This window comes from Doryrhamphus excisus, chromosome 20, assembly GCF_030265055.1.
Source record: "Doryrhamphus excisus isolate RoL2022-K1 chromosome 20, RoL_Dexc_1.0, whole genome shotgun sequence".
Lineage (NCBI taxonomy): Eukaryota > Metazoa > Chordata > Actinopteri > Syngnathiformes > Syngnathidae > Doryrhamphus > Doryrhamphus excisus.
In genome coordinates, this window is record NC_080485.1 from 3,661,466 (window position 1) to 3,684,551 (window position 23,086).

Genomic DNA, 23,086 nt, shown 5'->3' on the forward strand with positions numbered 1-23,086 from the left:
TATAGACAAACAACCATTCACACTCACATTCATACCTATGGACAATTTGGAGTGGCCGGAGAAAACCCACGCATGCACGGGGGAGCACGGGGGGAACATACAAAGTCCACACAGAGATGGCTGAGGGTGGACTTGAACACTGGTCTCCTAACTGTGAGGTCTGCACGCTAACCACTCAATGGTGCAGCAGATAAATAAAATACAACATTGTTAAAGTAAATGGATCTATTTTTCCGACCGTGAGGGAGACTACTTCGAGCGACACGCAGAACTGGACGTAGCAGAGATGAGGATGCTGATATTCTCATTGGGAGTGACCAGGATGGATAGGATCAGGAAGGAGTACATCAGAGGGACATTACATGTTAAAGGCCTTGGAGATAAAGTCAGTTATCGGCCAGACTGAGATGGTTGGGACATGTCCAGAGGAGAGATAGTGAATATATTGGTAGAAGGATGCTGCCAGGTAGGAGGCGTAGAGGAAGACCAAAGAGGAGGTTTATGGATGTAGTGAAGGAGGACATGAGGGTAGTCGGTGTGGGAGAGACAGATGCAGAAGACAGGGTTGGATGGAGGAGATTGATTTGCTGTGGCGACCCCTAAAGGGAAAAGCCAAAAGAGAAAGAAGACCACTGTGATTAAAAAAACAAAAACACCTGAGGACCATGAACTACACACCCCAAAAGCAGTCATGTGTACTCAGGGGAGGCAGGTGAGAAAAAACAAAAAATAAAATTTAATATTTCTCCTGAAGAAATATGAAGATATTCTGGCAAACCATCCGACGCCTCAGAAAGGGGAAGCAGTGCCAAGTCACGTGGGCCTGCTTACCTCGACTGAGGATGGAGTCGATGTTGGAAGGAATACTTTGAGGCCCTTCTCAATCTTACTTACATACCTTCCGTAGAGGAAGGAGAATCAGAGATATACGCGGACAGTTCCATCACCGTGGCTGAGATACGTATCTGGGGTGGTAAAAATGCTCCTCAGTGGCAGAAGCTCTGGAGGTGGGCGTTTCACCCTGAATTCCTCAAGGCTCTGGATGTTGAGGCACTGTCTTGGCTGACACATCTCTTCAACATTGCATGGAAGTCGGGAATAGAACCTTTTAGTTGCCTTTGGTGGTGGTCCCTCTATTAAGAAGGGTGACCGGAGGGTGTGTTCCAACTTTAGGGGGATCACGCTCCTTAGTCTCCCTGGGAAAGTAGTCTATTCCAGGGTGCAAATAAAAGGTCCACAATGTTTTCCAGTTAATAAAATCTTCTTCTTCCTGCCTCGCTTGTACTCATGGATTTTATTGGAGGTCCAACTTTTCTTTTGCAGATACTTTAGGATTGTTCTAACCTGTTTTGTCCATATTCATATTTCACCTTTGCCTGCCATCACCAGTGAACAAATTGACTTTTTCTAGCTTCATAAAATGTGTTTCCACAATATAAAACATTGTGCATACAATTAATAAAAGTTTTATGCTGCAGACTGGTTCCAATGGTTCCAAACATTGGAAGTCAATCAGCTTCACATTTCAAGTTCCTGCCTCAGATTTGCAAAAATGAGAATCAGCACACATATTTACATTAATGTTCATCAAGCGAGAAATACATCTAAATGCAGGGCAGTACTTTACAATGTGATTAGGAGATCGGATTGTGAAACTGATAGACATCAACCTTGAGGTATGCTGTAGGTGCCTGATGGCATGAGTTGCTTCCATCCCCCCGAGAACAAGGCAGTAGGGGTCTAGTGGTCTAGTGGTCTAGGGGTTTAGTGCAGTGAGATGGTTGAATGCAAGGACTTCATTAAGCTCCTCTATTGTTAACATCTGGCTTCAGAAGAATGGCTCTTTCTCTGGTAAATGTTGACCCGGCTTAACAAGGGATTTTATTACACCATGCAGTTGACATTGGCAGCGGTGGCACGTCTGGCAATGGAAACCCTGCTCAACTGTTTAGGTCACGGGGGATCAATCAAAGCGGCCTGTTTCCGTCAAAGCCCCTCCATTTTCAACCACAACATTGAGGCGAATGTTCACCTGATTTTGTTATTTTATCTCCAAGGTAAGTCTTGGTGGAACTCGCAGTGAATTAAACACTTCCGATTCTGCAGAATGCAATCAATGTTTTGACAGGTAATAAAGCATACCGATGATTTGTAGCCCCAGTAAAATGTGCAGTTACAAATTTAAATCAAGCACATGAAATTGTGTGTTCAAGAGAGGAAAAATGAATCACCCCTATTTTGTCCACAGGTGTGTCAAAATGAACACTAGATGAACACTGAAAAATTGAGCTATTTGTATTTAAAAACGAAAATATTTATGTTAATGCTGCTAAAAATGGAGACCCTTGCACTACAAAAACAACACTTATCAAAACCGTCAGGCGATCATTAGAGAGATTGTCACATAGGATTCAGATTATGGCAAAAAAAGATGACTTCAAATGTCTGTTTTCATCCAGTGTCTCAGTATGCGCCTAAAAAACTAAGCCCAACTAAGTAGTCAAACATACGTAGCATCCATGAATTGGTGACTCATTCTCTGTAAAGAATGGATAACTGCTATTTTAGATTTGGGACAAAAAAGGAAGGTGAAAAGGAATCAATGAATCCCCTTCATTGTGTGTGTGTGGTTGGTTTATTGATGTCAGCGTTGATCTGTTTGCTTGTTTGTTTGTGTTCAAAATAACCTGAAAAGTTCTGATTGGATTTGAATGAAATTTTCAGGAATTGTCGGAAATGGGATATATATATATAATAACGTCACAAAAACTGGTCAGAACACTTGGAAAAAGAAATACATGACAAGTTTTCAACAGATTCTACAGAATATCAAAGACTGATCCAGATAATGGAATAATTCCAGATACTATGATCCACAATATGAACAAAAATAGTGGACCTTTGGAATTTTCTTCATAGGAAGACAACAAATGACTCTATAAACACGCAAGTAACACCATTATATATAGTAAAGACATTTGGAATCTGGAGTTTGCCAACAGATTTGTTCGATCTTCCAGAAGATCCAGAAGAAATGTGATATTTGTTGACTACTGTCTAGTCATTCTAGTATTGTATTATTACAATAGTAGTATTCTAGTATTACTAGTATTGAATCCAATTGCTACTGGTATGTTTTAATGGCCTACAAACCTAAATATATATGTAGATAAAATAAATGTAGGACTAATATTTATGATGTAAATCACCAAACGAGGGCAACTATGGCGCTTGGTGGAGGTCTGCTTTTCTAGTTGCTTCATAGAACCAATCATTCACACAGAATGATTAACTTGTATCGGTCCCCTTCCTTCCTGTCAGTAAGCTGTGTGCAGTGCAGTCATGATGCGTTCAATAGCACTGTGTATTTCTGCTGCAAAAAATATTTCAAGAATTGAGGATACTGCATCTATCAAAACATTTCTTTCATCCCCATCCCGGAAATGGCCACCTCTACCACCTCCGTTCAATGCCATACCAACCCCACAATGCTTTGCGATCTGAGCTGTAAGCATTCGCAATAACAGCTGATAGCGATAACTTTCCAGTTTTTGTGTCTGAATGACTTAATAAGCCTCCCTGGGGTTTAAATGTCTCAAATATTTAAATTCAAACCAGTTGAGACAGCATCCCTACTGCAACCAAGTCGTACACTCAATTTTACCTCAGTTGCGTCTAGATTAATCAATTAATTACAATATACAGTAAAGCAACCCTATTGTGCTATTTCCTGTTTTGCTTGATAAAAATGACTCGCCTCTTATGCCTTCACAGTCTCTCTGCAGCTAGGACGTGGCTGCCATGGCAACTGCTGAATCATCCTTCAGTCAGCAGCAGTCGTCTTCTAATCCCATCTGGGTAAGTAACGCCTTACATCACGCAGTCATACCCATCTTGCATTAGCTATATTAATTTGGACACAACAACAGGCTAGAGCGGCTTTGTCTTTTCGGGAGGCAGAGCGCCGCAAAGAGCAGACCTCCGGATGGGAAACCTACCCACGACGGTGAAGCACTGCTTGACATATGAGCAACTCATCCAGGACTATCCATGGCTAAAACGCTGGCTGCAAGAGGAAAAGGTGGGTGTCATTCTCTGGTGTCTCACACGTTTCCATCACATGACCTCATCATGATGACGACGCTCTGATGCTGCCCGCTGCTTATATAACATCATTCCGTTTGTCTTTCACTGCATATACTTCTACTTTATAGAAAAGAATGATGAACATGTATATTGTTCACCTGGCCATGAGATTGACTATAAACGAGGGTGAACATAGGACATTCAGCAATGAGATACTCAAATGATACTTGAATATACTCGCCTTCTGTGTATGGTTAGAAAATTGTTATATTCCAAAATTACTTTCATCTGTTAATTATCGCTGCTAACTGAATCCGGAACCGACAGGATAAGTGAATTTCCGTGAAGTAGGATTCCTTATTCGTAAATGCAATATTTTTGTAGTTAGAGCATAGAAAACCTGTTTACGATCTTTGGAATATAGTTTTTAACATTGAGTGAGACTCTTAACATGAAATAATACCCTATAGTCAGCTTGACAAGCGTATCACCCAATATAGTGGACATAATAACACAAAATAAGCAATCTAAGACATAAACAAGACATAATATAGACTCACAGGTTCCTTATGGTGTCTTTTAAGTGTAACATTGTTGACACCTAGTGATGAGTGTAGAATACTACAGATCAGTGACATTAATTTGAATGCGTCTTCTGAATGCCTTAGTCTGTATTCATATTTTAGTTCAATTAGCTGATGCATTAAAATGCTCAATTTAGGCAAGACATATGTAAAAATGTGCTAAACAATGAAAACTAGAACATTGCCATCAATTAAAAAAAACAATAAGCCAGCCAGGACAGGACGTGTCTTGGGAAAATGACATTTGGTCACCCTATTAGTAGGCAGATCATTAGCACTAATGATTGATGTAAAGCTATTTATAGCATTCAAAAAGATTGAAATAGAGGCACTCAGTTTGATTAATATATAATAGCTCTATGAGACTTCTACTGCTAAGAGTTATCATCGTTTTGCTCATCATTTTGCTATACCTTCATGAACAATTAGCATCATTATGGTAAACCACTGCTGTACCTCCAAGTGTATGGAAAATGTGCAATTAGCATCACTAAGTGATGCTATTACCACCATGTATAAGTCAAATATCCAATTAGCATTGCTGTGCTGAGTTATTACTTCCATTGATAAGTAAAATATATAATTAGCATTGCTGCGCTCAGTTATTACCACCATTGACTATATAAATATAGCAATTAGCTTACTAGGCCGAAGTATAAAGGTCAGGCACTCCGTCGTAACTTTACCAGAATTACTGTCAATTTGTATTATTCTTTAATGAAATAATTATTTAAATATTACCATTTAATGTACTTTACATATTCCAAGTGCCGCTTGTTCAGTTAAGCTATCGCTACAATGCTAGCATCTAACTGCAAATGCAAGCTGCTCAATATTAACATATACCATGTCACATTCAATTTTCTAATTAAAAAAGATTTTTATTTTTATTTTAATGAATAATGCAGCTTTTGTACCTGAGAAGCAACACTCATTTGGTTGTAAGGCTAATTTGGCAGCAAATAAATTAGCATCACAGTGGGCTTGGAAAATGTTGTGTTTATTTTACCTTCATTCAAATTCAAGGCAATATACAGTATACTATCAAAATCTTTATATTCCCGAGTTCATTTAAACAATGCATACGTTAACCCAACTGAAACCTGAGCACATAGTATGTACAGTATGTTTACCTGCTAACAGAACGCTAAAGCCATAATCCCTTTTACATGCTCATGTTGGATTATTCTTGAGGCAGGAGTTTCACAGGCCAGTGCAAAAAAGACGCTGACACAAACTGTACATTAGATGGTTTAGTGAAGTGTTCATTTATGTGTTCACGATGAAGATGATTGCAGTTTTTGCTTCCAAACACAGAAATGGACTGATCCTCAGAATTTCCCCTGTGGTTCTTGTGGGGAAATGCTATCTTTTCCGAGTCTTCTAACATCTCTTTGCTTCCCATGCTAATGCCCGACGGGCTTATGGTTATGACTGTTGTGTGTCTTCTAGACACAAAGATGAATGCTTCTGTTGTATTCTTCTTCCAGACTGCTTCAGAGTATCCACAGTTCATCAAGATTGTTGAAGTAGGGCCCAGAGATGGTCTTCAAAATGAAAAGGTATAAAAACCGCCATTTCTTTCACAAATGTAATTTATGTTTTCATATGCCCTTCTACTGCTACGCTTAATCATACCTTCAAAACTGCTATTTTTCCCTAAATGTTTCTGTCTTTCCTACATAAAACATGCACAACATATGGCTTGTGCACCATAATTACCACAGCATATGTTTTACATTTTCTTTGAAATTCAAGAGGAGAAATGACATGACTTCTGGCTTCGTTTACTCTGCTTAGCATGTCACAGTTGAATCATTCCTCATTGCATGCCAGCATTTTTTTTTTTTTTACATAAAAAAACACGTAAAACAGAGATGAGAGATGTCTCATGTTTGCATGTTGTACTTTCAGACATGTACCTCCCAACTTGCATGCAGTCAAATCCACAAAGAGCTGTTTTGGGTTTTTATTGTTCCCCAGGAAATTGTTCCGACAGGGGTGAAAATCCAGCTGATAGACATGCTCTCGGGATCAGGCCTGCGCGTGATCGAGGCCACCAGTTTTGTCTCCTCAAAGTGGGTACCGCAGGTATTAACTCCACTGTGTGCACAGTTTAACGGTGACGAGTGATTTATAAAGCTGAACAACTACTGTGGGCTACCTGCATCACTGCAGATGTTTTCCTCTAAGATTATTTTAACATTCACAAAGACTACCCTTCCTGTCATAAATTGCAATTCTATTTTTAAGGACATTCAAACATGTTTTTTGTTCATTTCACGGAAATATGACATCAAGTAACTTGGGCCTTAATGGACTGTGCAGGGACGTGAAAGGCTTGACTGGGAGTGATGTATTTTCAGGAACAAGTTGTGTTGACCTTAAAGGTTTATTTTTATACCTCATATGTTTTCCTCTTTTTGTTCAGATGGCTGACCACACTGAGGTTCTCACAGGAATCCAGAGAGCACCTCATGTTCAGTACCCGGTATTGACGCCCAACATGCAAGGCTTTCAGGATGCTGTAAGTCATGATTTTAGTAAAACGTACTTGTAGACGACCCCCCCATGCTGTGTTCCGAGGCTCTCCTTATTTTTTCCTTCTCAAGGTTGCAGCTGGCGCTACTGAAGTTGCAGTGTTTGGGTCGGCCTCTGAGACTTTCAGTGTGAAAAACATTAATTGCTCTATTGAGGAAAGCATGAAGAGGTTTGAAGAGGTTGTTAAGCGTGCCAAAGAGCGAGCGATTCCAGTCCGCGGGTTCGTACCCCTTGTATTCTTGTATTTCCTGTACAGCTCATGAAAATACTGTTCACTCCGAAGGCGATGTTCCCACTGCAGGTCAATTCCGATCTTTTACTCATATGAGACCTGTATCTGATTTTTTTCATGCCAGTGTGACCAGTACAATTCAGATTCGTCCAAATGCAACCAAGACCTATTTTGTATGTGGGCATTTCTGATATGTCTGATATCTGATATTACTGTAATCTAAACAGACGTCGCAGCAAGTACCCCATAAACTGCCGTAGCCAAAAAATTCTTACCCTCTTCTTACGTAATCTCTATGTGAAATTTTAAAATAAATGTTGACTAAAAAATCTTAGAAATTGTTACAAATGTGCCAGTTCTGAGACCACAATCGAGGCCAAGTTTGCTTCTGCAAACACAGCACCACATGTGACGTTGTGTTTTGTGCACATGTGTATCACTTCCCCAAAGCATTCTAATGCAATGTGAACGACTGCATAAAAAGATCCAAATTACTAGGTATCATACCTACAGTGTGAAAGCAGTCTCATATCGTAATTCATATACCGATAAGAGAAATGTACAAAAGCACAAAACGATAACTGACTCACCATTGGTATGGATTTTTACTGGACGGAAATTGTAAGAACATCTTCAATACCATTGTGAAAAGTTCTGAGAGGTTACTTTTCAGTTGAATCCAAAAGACAGAACAATGAACTTCTCCCTGCCTATAGCAAACACTCAAGTGGTTTGGCTCATTCGCCGAGAAGTGACAAGCACTTGCAACATGATCGCATGCAATTTTATTATGTATTATCAAGGGTCAATACTATAGTAGTGAGTGTATAGCTTATATAGTGGTGTAGATTTCCACGCCACTGAAAATGATTCAATACAAAGCCACTACTGTTTAAACAGCTAGCATCACAAGTGAGTATACTTCCTAGTGTTCAAAGAGTCAATATTTAGTATGAACACTACTGCTACGTATTTAGCATTAGATTCCCCACAACTGCACAGTTTTGGAATCTTCTTGTAGAAGTGGTAGATGTTAAACACCATGTGCTTCTTCACTGAAGATTCCCCACAGGTGCTCCACTGGGTCCAGAGCATTATTTAAAGTGAGCACCATTGTTATGCAGCACTCTTGGCCATGGACTTCACCAAAGCTGCACAATTTGTTACTAGAATCGTTTTCCACGACTCCATGTTGACATTGGTAGAAGTGGCGAATCTTGCAATCCTCCGCTTTCCTTTCCAGTGAGGATGCTCCACAAGTGCTCATTTGGGTTCTTTCCCAATTTCACCTTCAGCTTCCTCAGCACAGCAGTTGTCATCATGGAGGTGTGCCATGTGGCCCAGAGAACTCCCATGCGGCCCAGTTTTCCAAGGCATAGACTCATGCTTTGCTTCACATTGTGCTCAAATTGCTTTGGAGAACAAGCCATTCCTAAAACATCTTTGGGTTTTTTTCATGTTTGGATAAATTGTAAATTAATTATGGGCAATTAGCTAGATGGCCAATTAGCTTTCATTGATGGCAGCCATGGCAACACTCTGACAAAATAGATAAAAGAGATAAACAGTTCTTGATTTGCGATGATCAACATCTGTGTTCCTCATAACAAATTCTGTTTGAACTGGATCACCACCAGAATCTAATCACCAGTCTGTTCACATAATGAAATGTTACGTTTAAATCACTTGGCTTGTCTTCTGCATCACGAGCGTAATGATTGTACAAATTAGTGACAGTGGTTCTTTCACAGATATGTTTCTTGTGCCCTTGGTTGCCCTTACGAGGGAAACGTTGAACCCACCAAAGTCGCAGAGGTGAGCAATATAAATACACTTTCATAGAATTTTTTTGATAGGTTGGTCAAAGAAATGATGTGTAACTGAGCTAATCGTGAATCTCTTCTCTAAGTAAGGTGGCAAAGCGGTTATATGAGATGGGATGCTACGAGGTCTCTCTGGGAGACACCATTGGCGTAGGTACTCCAGGTTCTGTGAGGAAGATGCTGCAATGTGTATTGAAGGAGATTCCTCCCAGCGCGCTGGCAATTCACTGCCATGACACGTACGGGCAAGCGTTGGCAAACATCCTGACTGCACTTCAGGTAATAACTCACCACAGTACATCGAAGTCTTGTGTTAGCATTTCTCAATGATTCAGACTTAGTCAAAGATCAATATGAGCTACTTGCTCTAGTGAGCTATTATTTTTTTCAAGTCCAAACAACTAAAGGTTATGAAAAAGATTTTCAGAGACAGTTGCACCTGTTTTCATGATTAATCAGTTCCAAAGGTCCATCTATAACCGAAAAGAAAACTGACAGTAAAATATGCACAATCATGGATGATAAGTGAGTGGGTACGAGAACCGCGGTAAAGTTTGGTCAAAATATTTGGCAAAATCATATGAAAACCGGGGTTTCACATTGGTTTCACATTTGCTAGGTTCCATGAGCAAATGTTTTTCCAACATTTTTTTCAGAAAATGGGCATTTTTTTGTAAAGAAACATCTCATCCACCCTAAGTGGGTAATAATGTATAGACACATGTAACTAATAATATGGTAAAATGTACAGTATACGTACTACTGTTAAAAAAAAGCCCACAATTTTATACACAGTTATGTCTTCTCTTCAGACCTCACAGCTAGGAGACCAGGGTTAAATCCTACCCTCGGCCATCTCTGTGTGGAGTTTGCATGTTCTCCCTGTGCATGCGTGGGTTTTCTCCCCGTACTCCGGTTTCCCCCCACATTCCAAAAACATGCTAGGTTAATTGGCCACTCCAAATTGTCCATAGGTATGAATGTGAGTGTGAATGGTTGTTTGTCTATATGTGCCCTGTGATTGGTTGGCCACCAGTCCAGTGTGACAGCTGGGATAGGCTCCAGCGCCCCCGTGACCCTCGTGAGAAAAAGTGGTAGAAAATGAAAGAATGAATGTCTTGCTTAACTGATAATATTTTTTTCTCAAGCATTGAGATTCTGCACTTTATTGACGCCATAGTAGCTGTGAGTTGCAATAGAGCTTCTACACTGTGACTATCATTCCTTCGGTCGTGGGGGCAGCAGCCTAAGAAGGCAAACCCAGACTTCCCTCTCCCCACCCACTTTGTCCAGCCCACTGTGTTCCCAGACCATTTGGGAGACATCGTCTCTCCAATATGGCCTGGTTTTTCCCTAAGGACTTCTACTGGTTGGATGTGCCCTGAACACCTCCCCAGGGAGGTGACCAGATGCCCGAGCCCCCACATCTAGTGCTATCTAATGCTTATCCGCAATTGGAAGAGAATGTCAACTCCAAGTCAGCAGGAGGCTTTGGAGGAGGAGGGAGCCGTGTGTCAAGAATTACCATTTTTATGGCCCCCACTTGCTTATGGTACCAGAAGCCCATGAAGTGTTTTTAGCGTTGCGTGCTGTGATGTACGTACTGTATAATAATGTTTTTGTCCTTATTTCCATTTCCTGCTCTCACCACCTATAAGGAAATTGCTCATGATACTGGATAATATTGAAATAATATATTTTACAAATTGATGAACTGTAATACAAACTCCAAATGAAAGGAAAGCAACGTCTCTGCTGTGAAGTACAGGGGCGATGGTTCATTGGTCGTTGACTCACTTTGTGTGTAGAAGAAGACAAAGCTGCATGTATTATCTGAGAAGCTTTCATTGCCAATGTAATTTGCCTTAACGGACAATATAACTTTGTTCATGTTGTTGGTAATGTTTTCATGTGTGTTTAAATGACATCTGCTTTGGTTGGTGTGGTTGTGGTGCTCCTGAGAGGCACAGACAGAAATTGTCATTGAGTAGATTAAGTCAACTATTTAACTAGAAACTGTCTGCTACATTGTAAACCATTTTTAATTACTGGATTGCATGTAAGGAGTGAACCCTCTTGTCATTTAGTCTGTTGATAGAGAGGAGGAACGTGTTGATATGTCAAGGCTGGGAAAATTATTGAGTTTATTTTATTGTGCGTTTAATGGATTTATTGATTATGGCGGCAAATGATACAAAATTGACTTGATAATCTATGTGACATAATTACAGTATGTCATTTTATGATGCTAGGTGGTTGTAGACAATGACGAGAGGCCAGTACTTGAAGAGAAGACCACTGGTATGTAACAACTATTGTTACTTCAAGATACAACTGTGGTTAGTCTGGGTGCTATTCCACTTTCATTCAAAGGTTATCAACCTAACCTGACAAGCTCTTGTAAATAGTTGAAATGTGGAAGGATGGATGGATGGATGGATGGATGAAAGTCCATTAGAGTTGAGTTGGTAAAGCGTCCACGATGATCATCTCTCCTTTTCAAGTGCAGGATGGCTTTAGTACACAAGAAATTGACACACACCAATGTGCATTTTGTTGGTCACATGATTTATCAATCACATGATTTCTCAATCCAGCTCAGTGTGGCACAATGAGCCACCACTCAAGGAATATATAATTAGGGCCTCCCATGCTATTGGAAAACTGATTTTCTGGAGAATATTTTGCATAGTTTTGTGCTGACAGAAACCGAAATATGGTACGCATACTTACTACACAATAATATACCACACAAACTTAGTCTGTACTTGAATAACATTAACATTTTAATGACGATTTTTAGGACATTATGAATGGAACCTCTCCTTTGCAGAAGCCCCAAAGTCAATGTGTGGGTTACAATGGCATACATAGAAAACCAGAAACTGTCACTCAACAGCTAAGAAATCTCAACGTCTCCACCTCGTACCGCCCCATACTGCAATGAACGTAAAAGACTTCCGCTCAGGAGTAAAAGCGTCATGCACAGTTAAAGTCATGTGACTTTAAAGGAGACTGTTTAAGTGGATGTGGAGGTGCTAGAGTCTTTCCACAAGCTGACATAAATCTATATGTAGGTAATGCAGATATGGCTATATCAGATCTCAGGGCCACATTGTCATTATTGCTCATAAGGGGGCTGGGTGATGTGAGAAGATGGGGGGGGGGGGGGGGGTAGCACAAAGGCTCACCTATTCACTGTCTGTTGTACAAAGACACTGAGAGCTAGGTGGATAGAAGAGCCCTAAGGCAGGGAGAGGGGGTGCGGGGGGGCTCCTAACTCATCAATGGCTCTCTTGACAATGCTGCGTTTAAAGGCTGGTGGAAAATGATCCTTTCATTGGTTCTTTGCTGTGCATGTGTGCATGTGATGAACAGCCATGCAGCTGCAGGGACAACCTTTGTTGTCAACTTATGTAGACAAGCGTCTCTTTACCAGACACTCAACTACTCATTTTAAGCAGCACATAGAAACTTCCCATAGCATTTACTCATCATCTTACCGCTCCTATATAATATAAGATACTACTAATTAAATATGATTGGCTCTTTGAGATGCTCATCAAAGTCGCCACACTTTAACTTCTGCTTTTTGAACTGGTTTGACAAAAGATCAAAATAAAAGACAGAGGGTGGTAAAATTCCCCCAAGGGTCATATTTCGAGTGATTCATCTCAGCTGGCCCATGCTGGCCCATGCTTAGTGAAAATAATAGCAGACAGCAGCTACTTAGTTGACCATTTACTCACCTATAAACAAGATGGAAATGAAAGATTTTTATCATATAGCCTGTCATTACTGTGTGCCAGAGGTCTACACCACCAACTGGGAGAGTAATGAATTCCCCCAGCGCTGTCAGCCTTGAGTCACCTCTTTTGTTCCTGATAAAGACATTCCTTAGCCTTTGTACCCCCGCCCACCCACCAGAAAGGCCTGGGTTGGAACAGCTTTGTTCCTGCCATACTCCTGCAGTTCACACAATAACAACCTATGTACTTAGATTTCACAGGCTTGGCAAGCAGAATTATTCATGACTCACACCGTGACAGTTCTTGTCATTATATTTAGATATGATTATACCTTTACAAGCAACATTAAAAATAGACCAGCATTGGTTAGTTTGCGCAACTCTTAGGTTTAATTTTAAGATGTGTAGCAAAGCCTGCTTTTTTACAAAGCCGTCCTCTGTGAACTAGTGGGTGAATACACGGGACGGGTTCATCAGGGGTGGTACCGTGTCCATGAGGGAGGACGTGTTTTTTCCTTCATGATGTCATGAAAACTTCAAAAGCAACAGTTTATAGCTTTGTTATTGGACACCATAACAAACATCATGTTCAAGCACGAGGGTGTCCACGAGTGCACTTGGCACCAGGACACCCTAGGTCTGAGTTCAATGATTGACTTTGTGGTCGTGTCGTCTGACTTATGTCCATGATTTTTTGGACACTCGGGTGGAGTGAGGGGCAGATCTGTCAACCGATCACCCGTAGTGGTGAGCTGGTGCTGATGTTTGGGAAGGATGCCGGTCATGCACTGCGAGGGTCTGGTGGGACTGTCTGGCCGAGTCTTAAGGTGTCTTAACTCCCACCTACGGGGGATCTTCAATGATGTTCCAAGGGAAGCAGCGGACATTGAGTGTTCCGTGCCTTCCTTGTGGAGGCGGTTGATTGGTGCAGTGGCCGTAACGTGGTCTGTCATGGTGGTAATCCCAGAACCCGTTGGTGGCCTCAGCGGTGAGGGATGCTGTCAAGCTGAGGGAGTCTGTTGGGCCTTTTTGGCCACTGAGTTAGCTGACAGGTACTGGCAGGCCAAGCAGTTTGCGACTGGTCACCATGAGGCAAATGCTTGGACATGGGATCAATTGGGCGAAGCCATGAAGAACGACTATTGGATGGTTTTGAAGAGATTCTGGACCACCATCGAAAGGCTCTAGCACTCTTCATTCTTAAGGTCCAGGGCAGACTACACTGATATGGAAACACATAGAAGCTCAAATCTGATTGGACAAGAACATATACATGCACATACACGACTGGAAGCATTGTAGTCAAAAGACACATTGCAAAATTAACGTTTGTTTCTTTCGGCTTTTTCCTGATTAAGGAGTTGCCACAGCGGATCCGCATACTGATTTTTGGCTTGAGCCCTTTATATTCTGGATGCTCTTCCTGACGGATACCTATAGATGATGATGATGATGATGTAGCCCTTTATTCTTGTCACTTATACAGAAGTACAAGCGAAATCATGCAGTCATCCGTCCATACATATGAAGAGCTTGCAACCAAAAGGCGCTAAATCCAATTTTCACTAAGTTGCATGTTTTTCATGAGTTTAATAGACCTCTGTCATGTGTATCCAAATCACATATTTTGGTCTTGAAATCATTTTAAAAAATATGAAAAATGAAATTTATGCTTTCAACCAAAAGGCGCTATTTCCATTTCAGATTTCAACCAAAAGGAGCTAAATCCCTTTCTTTATTCTTTATTCTGATTGGCCCAAGTTTCCCATCTATTGATAATCTGACCAATCAGAGAGAAGAATACAATTGGCACTGCACATACAGAAAGCCAGTATCAGTGCGCATCCTGTTTTGTTTGTGTACATTAAGTACACGTATGATAGTTACAGTATGTTATGCAATTCAGGAGAACACAAATTGTGTTTTTACAGTATTCTGTAACATGGAAGTTTTTTTACGCCATAAAAGGCATGTCTCTACCTTGACACCTCCAACTTTCATGAGAAACATTATTTTACTTGTACTAAAAAACATACAATGTAAAGAGTTTGTAATGAGATGATTTTTGTCACTGTCACCTTCATGGTGCAGTCAAATATGAGCACTGCTTTTAATAACATTTTTATCAATTTAATTAATAATAATTATTTTGTATTGTATGTTGAGAATGGCTTCTGTGTTGTAATTATTTTATTAGCATAGAACATTAAAGCACCTTACATTCTTTTACAACAATGCCATTGAAGAAGTTAAAGGTGACTTCATATTTATTTCAGCCAAAAGGCGCTAAATCCGAAAAAAAAAAAAAATTAAAAAAAAAATATAAAATACATGGTGTGTGCAGGATTTTTATAGCATGCATTTTTATGACCTATATTGATAGCTCTTTCATTTGCAATATAGACTTGATGACCAAATAGATTGATATGTGCGTAGTTAAAAATCATTGATTTTCTCAAAATCAGTCAAAATGGATTTAGCGCCTTTTGGTTGCAAGCTCTTCATATACAACATACTATGCAGTAAGACAAGGGGTGACTGGATGGGATGATTGGGCGATGAAGGGGGGGGGGGGGGGGGGGGGGACAACACTAGGAGAGGGGATGGAAAAAAACTACTCCAAACTAGACTCCTAAATGAAGGAGAACAGTGTGGGACTGTTAAAAAAACCCTAGCCATACAATTTGGCATACAAGTAAAAAACATTGTTCACAAACACAGACACCAAGCAAGCCGTGGTCCCCGTCATGCCCGCACCAGGGGGAGGCTATAGCGGCGAAGGCGTTGGATGAGGAGGGGGGGTGAGTGCCCGCGACGCTTCCCCCGCCCAACCTGGAGCTCAGTTCGCAGGGTGTCATTGCGATACATAGCAGTTGCCATGGAGAAGTCCATGGTGGGCCCAGAGAAGAGAAACAACAGGTGTCCGTGAAGAAATAATGGAAGGTCAGAGCGTCCCGCTGCAGCAATCTCTTGGGAGAAGTTGTTTTCACAACACCACTTTGGTCAGCCGTGGTGGGGACGCCGAAATCCAGATTAAGAATATTGTTTGGGTTAGTTCGGGCAGCCACATTCCAATAGACCGGACCACCCTATTGTCCATTCTGGCCTCCCAATTGATCCAACTGCTTTTGCAAAGCCGAAATCTTCACCAAGATGGAATCCTTGTTGTGATTGGCAGTCACAGTCAGAGTGTGAACGGCTTTGCCCACCAAATCTGTCACGATGGGCAGCTGTGGGCCAACTTGATCATACGAATTGAGCAGCTACACACAATAACCCGTACAGAAAGCTTTCTAGATCTTCCAGAATCTGCACTTATTCCAGCTGTATATCCTTGAAGTTGCCGAAAAGATCTGTTTTAATTGATTCCACCCACAGCCCACCTCCGGGCACGGCCACTTTGTCTGTGGGCCAACTTGATCCGCTGCCTTCATCATACGAATAGAGCAGCTACACACAATAACCCGTACAGAAAGCTTTCTAGAGCTTCCAGAATCTGCACTTATTCCAGCTGTATATCCTTGGAGTTCCGAAAAGATCTGTTATAATTGATTCCACTCACATTGGTCCCACTCATCTTGTACAGCCCATATAAGGAAGTCACTGGCTGGATGATAAAAAACTCTCTGAAACTGAGCATTCAGAGCCATCCCAAACTTCTTTCAGGGCTCACGTCCAAATGCGCAAACCTCATGATCTGAAACGTTGGCATGGTTTAACACAAATACAGCAGTCTAACAACATTTATAGGTCAGAAAAGTGGAAAAAGACACCTTTAATACATTTTCATAGAACAAATACTATCATTTGTAAATGAAGGTCAGCGCTTCTGATTAGGCCAGCAAAGAAGGCCCCGACTGCACACAATTTGGGATTAGTCTGAGATTTGGTTTTAATTAAACTCAGGAATCCTTGTCAAAGAAAATTGATGACATAGTTCATAATTTTTCATTTTCAAATAAATCACAAGGTGGAAATGTCATTTATTTAGTCTGTAAAAGTTTGTTTTGTTCTGACAGTATCTGGGCTTTGTACGATTATTTATGTATCCGTGGAAAAGGTTGATCTATGTGTCAGCCACGGCCCCGTGACAGCTTCTTTCAGCTTGCCAGTTTATGTAGCTGTGGCTAAAGCATCGCTGCTTCATATCATCCTGTGAATACACGCTCTCTCTTTCTGTCTCTCTGACGCACTTTTAAAACCAAAATGGGAGCTTGTCCGTCTTCGGCCTCGTCAAGTGTGAGTGTAGAATGTCAACAAGCGTATCCTAAAAACCGATGCACGTTTCAGAATACACTGTGTCTTTACACAGGAATGTATTGTTTTCATACTGCCACAGCTCAGTGAATATGGCTTTCTTACGCCGAGTGCACATCTGGTTTCTGGCCACTATGAAGCTAACTGAGTGCGCTGGCAAGCTTGAGATGCTGACCACCGTTTCTCGCACGATTAGCGTCCAAAGGAACAGGGCATGCTGCTGAAGGGTCTGTTTTGTTCCTCTCGGAAACTCGAAGACCCCCAGCCCGGCGCGGTCTGCAGCTGAAAGTGAGAGGATTGGCATGGTAGATTGCAACTCTGTGTTTATACAACACAAAAAATCTGCCTTGTACAATATCCTGCTCTGGCTTAAACCAAGGTCTGGAAATGTCATGCACTGAACACACCAAAGTTCAGCCCCCCCCCCCCCCCCCCCCCCCACACCGCCACCTTCTACCCCACCTCCTGCACTTCTCTCGCCTTGCCAACACAAACAGCAATTACGGCAAACTTAGACAGCCCCTGGAAGAAGTAAGTTCTTGTCTTTTAATTTTGCTTGCTTGATCCTTCTCCACGGGGTGAAAGTCCTTCATGACCCACCACTACTGAAAGTATCAGTGTGTTAATTTTGTCTCCCTGTGGGACCTCCAACTCTGACATCTGGCTCTGCTGCGGAAGCTGGAAAACATCTTTAATATTCTCACGACAATCCCCGGGTACATGTGGAAAACATCCTGACAACTAATGAGTGTGAAAGCTCATCTGGTGTCACCATATTTTTGTTTTGTTTGGAGTGTTACAGCGTCAACAGCAGAATTTGTGTCCTCATGTTTGTTGCTTCCAACAAACAAGTGAAAACCACATCCTTAAAATTCATATGGAGGCCAGAGACTGGGAGTGGTTGGCAGTCAAAAATAAACAATATGATAATAAAGCACAACAGCTAATGTTAGCAAGAACAACAATAATATTTATCTCGTCCAAGAAATCTGACAAAATGTGCTTGACAAAGAAATGCTAAGTTTTGCATTAAGTCATCCCTGAATACAATAATGTCTCATTATCACAGTTAATAGTTTCCAAACCCAACCGTGATAAGTGAGTTTCCGCAAAGTAGGATTCCTTTTTTAGAAATGGAATATTTTCATAGTTAGAGCATGAAAACCTACAGTTTTAACATGATTAGAGCACTCTAGACTTTGCACCCCCATAGTCACCTTTACACTGATACTAAACATTATGGTAGCTATAATAACAGAAACTAAAGTATTTAGTACATAAATAAGCTCATATGTTGCCATAAATGTGTTCCTGTGCAAGCGGAGCAAGACTGCTTCAGAACTAGGTTTTCGCTTGGTGTGGGTTACAGTCCCAGTTCGGGATTATTGTGGCTGTTAATTCATAATTCATAATTCAAACCTGCAATGAAGGCGTGTGAATGAATTTGAATTTTGTATGCTTACTGCTCTCAATTTTATTGCATTTTCAGTTTCAAGTTCAATCAGTATAGCACAGAAAATAAATACATATTATATGTTTCTTAGATTTATATGTTCCGAATGCCTTATATTTCATATTTTTTTATTTACCCCGTCACGCTTGATAGGACAGCTCTAGCATTAGGGTCTGACGCAAGGGTCTGATCCATCCATCCATTTTATATGCCGCTTATCCTCATTGGGGTTGCAGGGGTATGCTGGAGCCTATCCCAGCTGACTTTGGCCAAGAGGTGGGGCCTGGTCGCGAGCCAATTGCAGGGTATGGCACAAGATCTATTCTATTTATTCTGACGGAAGGCTCCCAGACTACAGCTGTCCTATCTAGTCTGACTGGTGTGTGTCATCTTTAACATTACCTTTCTGTTACGAAGACAGTATCAACAAATGAATTCACCTCACGTTATGTTAAAATAATAAATCAAACAACCACAGCATGCCTCACTTAATGTCAAGCTAGAATTTCTGAAGCATGTCTTGTATTGCGTCTGGTTAGATTGATGTAGAGTGCAGATTTAGCCAATGTGGCTCGCAAGTGAATATACAGTAGACTCCCACAGGCACGATATAGAATACAATATATACGTGTTAATGTGCGTGTGTTACGAGGGTTCTAAAACGGGAACATTTATCCTGAAGGGATCAGGGAAATAATGCATGACAGTAATGATTATAGTTTGCAACAACGGCACATTTGTCTAGTAATATTATAACTCCCGTCCTGTTGGTACAGTGTAAGTAGACACCCTCGTAAGAAAGGCAAAATGTCTTCTCAACGTGGCACGGAAAGGACAAAGTAACGTTGTGAAAACATGAGTAACCAGCACAATCAGAACCATATGAAATGTTCAGCACAAGGGCATTACTATACGGCACCGGCGCTCCACACGGACGTAGAGGATGACTAAGCCGTACTGCGGGATGTTCATTTTGGAGACGGAAGGCCGCGGTTCTCCTATACAGCCGTAAAGCGCCGCCGCAGCTTTGGCAGGGAGTTGCGTGCCGGCCAGAATTATCGAACAGAAGAAGGATCTTTGTTCATGGATTTTTACCTGGGTTGATGTTTGAATGACAGTTCTGGATGTGTCTGCTTCGCTTTAAAATATACAGTGGAAATTCCACAGTCTACTCTGTCATGCTGGTCCACTTCCATTTTCTTATAATCAACATTAATTATATTTGAAATCATCTTTTCCAGAGTAGGAAAGCTTATTACCGGTTATGTTTGTAGGGGTTTTTTAATTGCGGTGTAGTGAGCCTCTAACTATATATAATAATAAATAACTAGTTAATTAGCGGGCCCTCTTTCGAAACTAAAGTCAAAATGGATCAATTAAGCTTGCAGATTTAAAATAACATGCACTGTATGTCTTTATTTTTGTCAAGCTGCTACGCCTCAGTAAGCTTTCTGGCACCCCCCTGGGGTGGTCCCTCTTGGGCTTTGAGTTTTAAGTAACATTTAACATAAACTGTCACGTGTCACAGGAAGTTGCACAAGCGTTTCTATGGTTATTATCACATTTTCACCCCTTTGTATAGCACTTTGATTCTCTGTAGTTGTTTTAAGGTGCTTTATAAATAAGGTTGGAGTGGATATTTTCCAGGCTGCACGGCGAACGAGTGGTTAGCGCGCAAGCCACAGAGCTAGGATACCCGAGTTCAATTCCACCCTTGGCCATCTCTGTGTGGAGTTTGCATGTTCTCCCTGTGCATGTGTGCGTTTTCTCCGGGCACTCCGGTTTCGTCCCACATTCCAAAAACATGCTAGGTTAATTGGCGACTCCAAATTGTCCATAGGTATGAATGTGAGTGTGAATGGTTGTTTGTCTATATGTGCCCTGTGATTGGCTGGCCACCAGTCCAGGGTGTACCCCGCCTCTCGCCCGAAGAACGCTGAGATAAGCGGTATAGAATGAATATTGAAGTCTACCAACTTAATTTACACTACGTTAAACTCTTCTGCAAGCTGTATGTATGCTATCGGCCCCGCCTCCACCCAATGAGTGACTGACAAGATGGCTCAAACCATCCATGCCAATGTGCTGAAGCCAATGCACCTGTGAACTTCTTCATGGAGAGAGACGAGGAAAACAGAGATGCATACACATGGCGATATATTAAGGCAAAATTATTGAGTTCATTTTCATTTCTTGTGTGAATAATTAATATAGGTTTTATGTGTTTTACCCTGCAACAGGTTATTGATATTTCTGTGTTTTCCTTTGGGAAAAAATGCCAAATGTGAGTTTGATACCATCACAGTATTTGCATACAATCCTTGAGGTTCCATTGTACCTTACAAAGTTTTATCATGACGACTTGGATCTGAAAGATCTCCAAATATAAAGTACTTGACTTGTACTGTGTCTCTACAGATGGGGGTGTGCGTGGTGGACTCTGCAGTGGCCGGCCTGGGAGGCTGCCCGTACGCCAAGGGTTCATCTGGCAATGTTTCCACAGAGGATGTCCTCTACATGCTCCACGGCATGGGCATCGACACTGTGAGTGCACACACACCCCCCCGCCCGCAGACCTGCTGTAAATGTATGTGTCCACTATCCCAGCATGCACACCGGGCGTACAATCTCCCAGATTCCCATTTACATAAACATATACAGCTCCGCAAACATACTTTTCTGGCAATGTTTATTTTATAACATCAGTGGTTTTGCACAACTTCACTCACCCACACTATGTGGTGCTCTGGTCTATGAACTATTTATTTAACAATCTCTACCTCTGCTGGTGGAACGTTCTCACTACAGGGTGGACTGCAGCACACTTCTGAATGACTTTGGATAGTTTGTGGCTTTATTTTGTTTTGTTTTTTTCATTTGAAACAACAATTTTTATTTAATAAGGATGGACATTAGAATCCATATTGCTGATCGGTCATGGAGACTGTTGACAATCACTTTTATTTTATTTTTCTACACAACCAATAAATATATAATTTAAAAAATCCCAGTACAAATATATGTACATATATATAAAGTTTTTTTCTTTTTTCACTGCTATGATGCATATTAAAATGATATACGTATGATTTATTCATACAGTGTCTTGCTCATCCTGTTAGAAAAGTAATTAGACATACTCAACTGCGCCCCTGCTGGTCACAGTCATATACTGCACTCCATTTGCCTCAATTGATCAATATGCTCATTCCTTATTTTAATATTGAATATTTTATTATTTTTTAAAGGGGGTGAACCTTGCCAAAATCCTGGAAGCAGGTGACTTCATCTGTAATGTTTTACATCGCAAGACAAATTCCAAAGTTGCTCAGGCAAGAAGCGGGATGCCGTGATCTTGTTTCCTTTCACGTATTTGGCTTGATTTCCTGTACTTAAAGTGCTTTGACTCTTGCTGCTGCTTTTAGATTTACTGAATTTGATGTAAGTTTGCCTGCTTTTGGTCCTCCAGTTGGGTCAAAACACGTGTGAGGATGTCTAATTGAAATAACCTTTCTGTTTGTCATATCCACTCATTTTACTGGACTGTGCAAACCGCCCAGTGACCAGTAGTGGAGTTGTGGCTTTCATATCAATTATATTAAAATATGCAGCAGTCAAGGACTGCAAAAAATAATGAGAACGTGGTGTTGTGTCTTTTTTGAGAGGATTTTTTGAACTCATTCATGCCATATATAATCCTGGCAAAAGGTCAGTTAAATTACAGTATTTTCTGGATATAAGTCGCTCCGGAGTATAAGTCACACAAGGCCCAAAATGCACACATACATACGTCGAACTGGAGTATAAGTCGCATTTTTTGCGGGTAATTTATTTTCCAAACTAATTGACCAAAACAGACATTACATCCTCTTGGAAGGCAAGTTCTAACAATAAAGGAATATTGTTATATTGAGAACAGGCTGAATAGGTGTAAGACAGGGGTGCTCATTAAGTCGATCGCGAGCTACCGGTCGATCGCGGAGGTGGTACTGGTCGATCGCTGGTCGAACGCGGCGTGACATTAAAAAAATATCATCCTAGCATCAATGCCGTCACTTGATTGATATACAGGGCAGCCATTCAGATGACAACTGAATGTTGCCCTTCGGGCGACCAATCAAATCAAACAACGTCTCTAAGTGCAGCAGAACTTACGATGTCAGCCTATCATCCATCCCCGTTACTTGATTGACATACAGGACAACCAATCAGATGACAACTGAATTTTGACCTTTAGGTCACCGCTCATGCGTAAACAACGATGCAAAGTGCTAAGCTAGTCGGCGAATTGCGAGATTTTAAGCCCTCGCTAAAGTTTATGGTCACTAAAATGAGTGAAGGAGCTGGACCAAATAAAAAGGC

The 23,086-nt window shown here is 41.1% G+C and overlaps 1 protein-coding gene across 4 annotated transcripts; it reads left to right on the forward strand.

The window, feature by feature from the left end:
* Positions 1 to 3,693: 3,693 nt before the first annotated feature.
* hmgcll1 (3-hydroxymethyl-3-methylglutaryl-CoA lyase-like 1) lies at positions 3,694 to 22,575 on the forward strand. Of its 4 annotated transcripts, XM_058059028.1 has the most exons (10): positions 3,694 to 3,858; positions 3,961 to 4,081; positions 6,161 to 6,232; positions 6,654 to 6,761; positions 7,102 to 7,197; positions 7,283 to 7,431; positions 9,195 to 9,258; positions 9,357 to 9,545; positions 21,143 to 21,268; positions 21,973 to 22,575. In XM_058059028.1, the coding sequence occupies exons 1-10, from the start codon at positions 3,749 to 3,751 to the stop codon at positions 22,075 to 22,077; spliced, it is 1,140 nt and encodes a 379-aa protein (XP_057915011.1). In that variant the 5' UTR covers positions 3,694 to 3,748; the 3' UTR covers positions 22,078 to 22,575. The 4 variants fall into 4 exon arrangements, with proteins under 4 accessions (XP_057915011.1, XP_057915013.1, XP_057915012.1 ...); XM_058059030.1 differs by lacking the exons at positions 3,694 to 3,858; positions 3,961 to 4,081 and adding an exon at positions 4,931 to 5,331 and having other exon boundaries at positions 21,973 to 22,574; XM_058059029.1 differs by lacking the exons at positions 3,694 to 3,858; positions 3,961 to 4,081 and adding an exon at positions 5,824 to 5,879 and having other exon boundaries at positions 21,973 to 22,574.
* The last annotated feature ends 511 nt before the right edge of the window (positions 22,576 to 23,086 follow it).